The sequence below is a fragment of the Suricata suricatta genome, chromosome 4 (assembly GCF_006229205.1).
Source record: "Suricata suricatta isolate VVHF042 chromosome 4, meerkat_22Aug2017_6uvM2_HiC, whole genome shotgun sequence".
NCBI classification, from domain to species: Eukaryota; Metazoa; Chordata; class Mammalia; order Carnivora; family Herpestidae; genus Suricata; species Suricata suricatta.
In genome coordinates, this window is record NC_043703.1 from 600033 (window position 1) to 606351 (window position 6319).

Sequence of the window (6319 nt, forward strand, 5' to 3'; positions counted from 1 at the left end):
CGTGGATCACATGCTGGACGGGAGGGGAGGGGAGGGGCGGGGCGGGGCGGGGCAGACGTGTGTGGTGCGAGTGCGTGGCGTTATCTGAAACCTGTGATGACGTCCTCGTTCGCAGTGGCCCAGCCCATCGGAGGAACCACCTCGGGAGGGGAAGTGCGCGGTCAGAGGCCACCGGCCGATCGTCCCTCACTGTTCGCTTGCGACTCCGCGGGGGGGGGGGGGGGGGGGGGGGGGGGGGGGGGGGGGGGGGGGGGGGTTAGGCAGAGCTTTAACGTGCTGCCCTTGTGTTTCTGTTTTAAATGTTTATTCTGTTTTTAAATGTCTGCTTTTGTGTATTTGCACCCTGGCATCATATAGCCCCAGACATCTGTCCAGAACTGTCATTGCCTCCCACCACGTGTGACGGTGCCCGTCCGTCACCGTGTGCGCAGAGGTAACGAGGCCCCTGGGACGCCCGAGGTCACCTCTGTGTCTTACGTCTGGCGGTTTTTTCCTCTCGTATATTAGGAACATCACAGAAGATCAATCCCAAGGGACACTTGGAACCTCCTGCTAGATTTTGGAAATATGATCGCAGACGACATGTCTAACTATGATGAGGAAGGTACAGGAAGTTGTCGTGCCTCAGATGCTGGCCAGGGACGCTGCGGTGCAGACTGCCTTCCCTGCCCAGGGACGCAGGACGGGGTGACCCCGGGCCCCGCCCCTCCGTGAAGTGGGGGGGGGGGTGACAGTAGTACCCATTGTATTACATCCTGTCAACCACACGAGAAAGATAGGCCCTCGCGTTTAGTTTACTTCCGGAGGACGGCGCCCTAAACGGGGCCCCTGATCCGGGCGCCGCCTCAGGTCAGTACTCCGTGTCACCTGCAGATTCCGGCTGGTATTCACCTACGTGAACATGATCACATGTTCGTGGTCCCCACCCCCAGATATTTGAGGACAGCCGCCAGGGAGCATCTGCGCGGCTGCCGCCATGGGTGCTGTGCCACTTAGGGAAGGAGGCACAGCCTCGGTGCGCAGCTCGGAGGCGACCCGTGGGGCACCTCTGGCGTTGCAGGTCAGCGAGCGTCCTCCGCACTCGGCACAGAGCGGGCGCGTCACAGACGCGAGTGAGCGAACACGGGAGTGGTTTCCGTAGACAAGAGCCCAGCTCAGGACAGGGCTGGTCCGCAGAGGGGGGGAGTGTGCTCCTGGCGGGGGGGGGGGGCGGGCGATCCGGGCCACCCGGGGAACGGGGGGAGGGCCCCGTGCCTGGTCCTGACTGCCTGGGGACGGGGGACGGGCCTCGCAGCCAGCTGGCCCCGCGTGCCTGGTCGCTAGAGGCCGTGTCCACACGGGAGCACCAGAGCTGGCCCGGGTCTGGCTGGAGCAGGAGGAATGGGTCTCCGTGGCCAATCCCTTCAGAGAGACGGGCTGCGAGACCACTCACTTGAGTTCCTGAAATACAAACAGTGACAGCAGGAAGGGTGCCCCGGATCAGAAAGTACTGCTCTAAACTGCTGGTTTTTTAAATCGGTGTTTGCTTTCCTGTAGGAGCGTGGCCGGTTCTGATAGATGATTTTGTACAATATGCTCGGCCAGTCGTGACGGCAGAAAGCAAGGACGTGCGAGGACACCGGGAGCACGTGCCTCCTCCGAGGAGCCCCGGCGCCCGCACCACCTCCCCCTGCACAAGGAAAGGGCCGGCGGGCGTGTGAGGAGCTCCTCAGAAGACGCTGCTTTGGGATGTCTGGGGAGGGTGCCCTGGCTGTCGCTTTAGGAGATTTCTGCATGATTTTTATCGTATTTGTGAAAAAAGTCACCCAGAGCGTGTCTGCGGAGCTGCAGAGCATGCGGTTTAACTGGCGGGTTCCAGAACACCCGCTCGCACCGTCCCTGCCGAGCCCAGCGTCACCACCCGCACGGCAGCGCTGGTGTCCTCGGCAGGACGCCGGACCTTTCCGCAGGCCAGAGCCGGCGGAACGTGCCCTAAAGGAGATCTGAACGGGGATCCTAACACTTCTTAGACGTGGTGCCCAGGAAATCAAGACTTCTATTTTCTGAATTATCAAATATCTGGATTTATTTATATTATTTTAGTTTCCCATAGATGTTCATGTGACAGTCCTTTCATGGTCCCTGACATGCCGCAGTCCGCGCGGTGACAGCACAGTGTGACTCCAAGGACGTTTTATCACACACCATTTACAAGTTGGCCGGTCTGTCCCTCCCACTGTCATTTGAGTGAGCTTCTGAAAAAGTTTTTTTTCAAGTATGTTTTTAGAAAAATGTATTTTATTACATTTAAAAAGACATTTTCCCCAAAAAGTATTTCTTTTCTGAGCAATGGATTATAGATTCAAAAACGGAGTGACGCGGTTCCTTCCGGCCCTCTGCGTGGTTGTGCACTTTCGGGAACGGCAGCCCACACCGATGCCAGAGGCACCCAGACGGGAAGGCCCCGCCTCATTTGCGTCTGCCGTGCACGTCTGTCACGTGTCAGGAGGCCGTCCGCTGAGGCCTGGACTCCGCTGTGCTGTCCGATGGTGGAACCCGTGACGTTACCGGCTCCTCCTGGTGGAAAAGCCCCTGTGGGTCTGAAAAATCACTGTGTGGACCCTGCGTCATATTAGAAAAGATGTTCACGTCACAAGTGAGCCTGCTGCCCCGCCTGCAACCCCATTAATGAGACGGAGAAGTTGGGATCACTTCATCGCTGCAGACTTTCTGTGAATGAACAGTGTGCCTAAAATGATTCAGTGTTTCAGGAAGCCTGTGTGCCCCGTGGGAGGCGTTTGTGTGCCTGCTGTGTGTGAACTGTTTATCCTTTGAAGAGGAGTCTTCCAGAGAGGCCGCAGGCTGTCGGGGTGGGAGAGGGGGCCCGGGGCCTGCAGGCCACGGTCTGGGCTGGGTCAGCCCCTACGTAGGTGCACGACTGAGTCCCGCGGCATCTCCTGGGCCTGTAGGTCCGCGTCGGCGACAGGATGGACGGGGCCGTGTCTGCCTGCGAGCCTGTGGTTCTAAGAGAGCATGCGCTTTATGTGACGGAAACCTCAACAGCTTTTCACGGCCTCCGAGGCCTCGCAGACTCTCACCACCTGGGTGTTCTCGGAGGGGCTGTAGGTCTGCAACACCTTATTCGTAGGATTGGAAGTTACGGGAAGGGGGTCTTCTGTGCAGCCGTTCATCAGCGGGTAAGAGAACATGAGTGGCTGGACAGAGGCTCTTCAAGATCACGGATTTCTTCTGTACATTTAAGGCGTGTGTGCCATGAAAAGTGCTAAGAGCTTCGGAAATGTTGAAATAAATTCTCCTCTCTGGTGTGGTGGTGGTGGTGGCCTTGTAATTCTGTTCTCGATCGCAGGTGCTGCTGGATGCCGGAGGAGAACGGCCCCTCAGGGGGCACCCACCCGTGGCCATCCTGCCCCCTTGTGTGGATGGCCGCACCCCAGCACACTCAGCCTGGCCATTCAGTTTCCTTTTCACGACCACTTAGTGCGTTAAATCAATATGGTTGTTTGTGTGTGAAAAGTCACAGTGACCGGCAGACTGTCCCTGAGCTTCTGGGAATCCGGTGGCAGGACAGACGGACTTGCAGACCGGGATATGTGAAGAACACACGAGTCCCCCAGATGGAATAGGCCGAATCAAGACCTGTCACCTGTGCCTCCTGGAATATACACGGCCCTGTCTCCATCCTGGGGACACATCCATGTCACTGCATTACTTGACAGGGGAGGGGCAGAGGGAGGGAGACACAGAATCCGAAGCAGCTCCGGGCTCTGAGCTGTCAGCACAGAGCCCGACGGGGCTCAAACCCACAGGCTGTGAGATCGTGACCTGAGCTGAAGTCAGACGCTCAACCAGCTGACCCACTCAGACGCCTCAAGAGATGTTATTTTTATCACGTGTGCTTCTTAAGTCCATGTGTGATGGGCCCCACTTCTACTCCCTCGAGTGACCAGGTCCCGGGGGCCATGGGGGCAGCGAGGGCCCGTGAGGAGTTGGCTTCCTAACTCCTGATTCCAAACCCAGGGCCTGGTTTGCACATTTGCACACCAGCCTCCTCCTACCCCTCAGCGTCCTCTCTGGGGATCTGGATCTGAATCCAGATCTGGGGGTGTCTGAAAACAGTGCGGTCTGGAGCCTGGCGGCGGGAGAGCCTTTTGCTGCCCTGAGGTGGTGGGAGGGCTCCGGGCCCGCCGTGGCGGGGCTGTGCACCTGCGTTTGCCGAGTTCTCTAACAAACACGTTCCGTCATCAAAAAGTTTTCCAAAAAATAAAACGTGTGTGTAATGGGTGAAACTCCACGTCATGCTGAGTGAGGGAAGCCAGACAGGAAGGCCACACAGGCTACGATTCCATTTACTTGAAATTTTAGAAAAGAGCTGTCTGTGCACAAGGCGCCGGGAGCACTGCCTGGGGGGCGGGCAGACGACAGTGGGGACTCCGGGGACAGCGGTGCTGTGAGCTCAGCGGCCAGGGTCCCTCCCGGCGCCCGCCAGGCGGAGCGCTGTGGAAACCGCCCAGGAGCCGCGGGAAGGCGCGCGCCTTCCAGAACAGCCGCCAGGGCTCGGCACAGAGGTCGCCGCCCCGCGGGGAGGCGTCCGCAGCTGTTCCGGCCGCTGACTCAGGCCGCGGGCGCCCGGGTGACGGAGCCGGTGTCTGAGCCGCCGCCGCGGGAGGGACGACGGCCACGTGGCTCTTCGAGGGGCGCGGGGACACCGGGGCCCGCGCCAGCTGCGGGGACACCGCTCAGGAGCCCGAAGCCCGGGACCGGCGGCGAGGTCAGGGGGCGCCACCGCGAGATGGAGAAGTTCAAGGCTGCCATGCTGCTGGGGGCGGTGGGGGACGCTCTCGGGCACAGAAACGCCCGCAAGGACAGCAGCGCTTCTGGCAAGAAGGTCCAGGAGGAGCCGAGGCCGAGCGGGGACTTGGACCAGCTGGTGCTGTCCCCGGAGAGGTGGCCGGTGAGCGACAACACCATCATGCACCTGGCAACAGCCGCGGCCCTGACCTCAGGTAAGCCGGCCGCCCGGCCCCGCCCGCGCCCCCAGCCCTGTCCCAGAGGCCACTGCCCGCCCGCAGCCCCTTGGATTCTGTTACTCTAAATAGTGACTCTTCATTTGTGTTCCTAAAACGTCTGCTAGGCTGCGCCTGGCGTCTCCAGAGTTAAAACCAGTTAAATCTGCTTTGGGGCTGTTTGGGATGGGTGTTCAGCTTTTCACTGCAGATATTAAGCCTTCTGATTTTATTTTAAAAGAATATAAAATAATAAGCCCATTTGAAATTTGGACTCATTAAGATAATATTGTTTGGGCATTACTTCTAAATTCCAATAAACTCGGGCAAAATGCCATCTGCCAAAATAGGATTCAGATATGTGTGCACACGCAAATGTGTCTTGAGACGATGCTGTGGTGTTGCTGGGCAGGGGCGGGGGGGCTTCTAGAACCATCCTTCACGTGCCAGCGGATTCTCAGAGAAGCCGTGGGTGTGTGCATAAGTGTGGCACAGCTTTCCTGCAGGTTACATGCGCTCTGAAAACCTGTGGGTGTTTTTAGTGTGCTGTTGCCCAACGACTTTCCGGGGCCACGGCTGAGTCGATGAGGCCTCGTGTCCTGCCTGGGCCGCTGGGCCCGCGTCGGCCGTGGGCTCGCTCAGCTTAGCTCTGCGCTCACCCTGCAGGAATGCGGTCTGCCAGGCGGCCCGTTCCAAAATAGCTCGGACGAGGGCGCGAGCTCAGATAAGACAGTGCCCCGGCCCGTGAGGTGGCGTCTTTCAGTCCAAGTATGTCCAGGTTCCCGGGCTCCCAGGCAGACGGTCGGCAGTGTGCAATCGCGTGGCGGCAGCCAGAGGGGCGACGCCCGCCCCCGCAGGGGCCTGTCTCTGCATCAGCACGCAGCGGGTCCTCACTCGCCAGCCGCTGCTTCTGCGTGTGGCTGATGCCATCCACGGTCCTCTCTGTGGACCAGGTGCCCTCCTCGTCCCTTTGGTGAACGGCAGGCTCCACGGCCTGCATCTGCCTATGTGGCTCCCAGGATGCGGAGGACCAGCCCACGCACCAGAGTCTAAGGGTCTCTGAGTAGGGGGTTGGTGTCAGCGAAATATCTATAAGAAAGAACACAGACAACATGAGTGGTGGAAGAGACCACACTTTACTGTGAAACTTGGTGTCTTATATACCACAAGTGATTACATCTTTCTTTGAATGATTACATTGTTTGTAACTTCTTAGGAATCACATGTTTTAGAATACATCATTGTTTTCATGGAAGAGAGAACAGAAAGTTAAAGACAGAAATGGAGTATAATACAGAAGATCAAAAAACATAATT

General features: G+C 58.4%; 2 protein-coding genes across 3 annotated transcripts in view; both read left to right on the forward strand.

Annotated features, from left to right (window-relative positions):
- DCUN1D2 (defective in cullin neddylation 1 domain containing 2) overlaps window positions 1–3309 on the forward strand; it is a 27386-nt gene extending 24077 nt beyond the window's left edge. For both annotated transcript variants that reach the window (XM_029936410.1, XM_029936411.1), the window contains 2 exons: window positions 508–604; window positions 1537–3309. In XM_029936410.1, coding sequence (XP_029792270.1) covers window positions 508–604; window positions 1537–1700 — 261 coding nt within the window. In that variant the 3' untranslated portion in view covers window positions 1701–3309. The remainder of the gene's footprint in view (window positions 1–507; window positions 605–1536) is intronic.
- A 1259-nt stretch (window positions 3310–4568) lies between these two features.
- The window catches only part of ADPRHL1 (ADP-ribosylhydrolase like 1), a 22391-nt gene continuing 20640 nt past the window's right edge, over window positions 4569–6319 (forward strand). Inside the window, exon 1 of the mRNA XM_029936413.1 lies at window positions 4569–5003. Within this exon, the coding sequence (XP_029792273.1) occupies window positions 4790–5003 (214 nt within the window). The 5' untranslated portion in view covers window positions 4569–4789. The remainder of the gene's footprint in view (window positions 5004–6319) is intronic.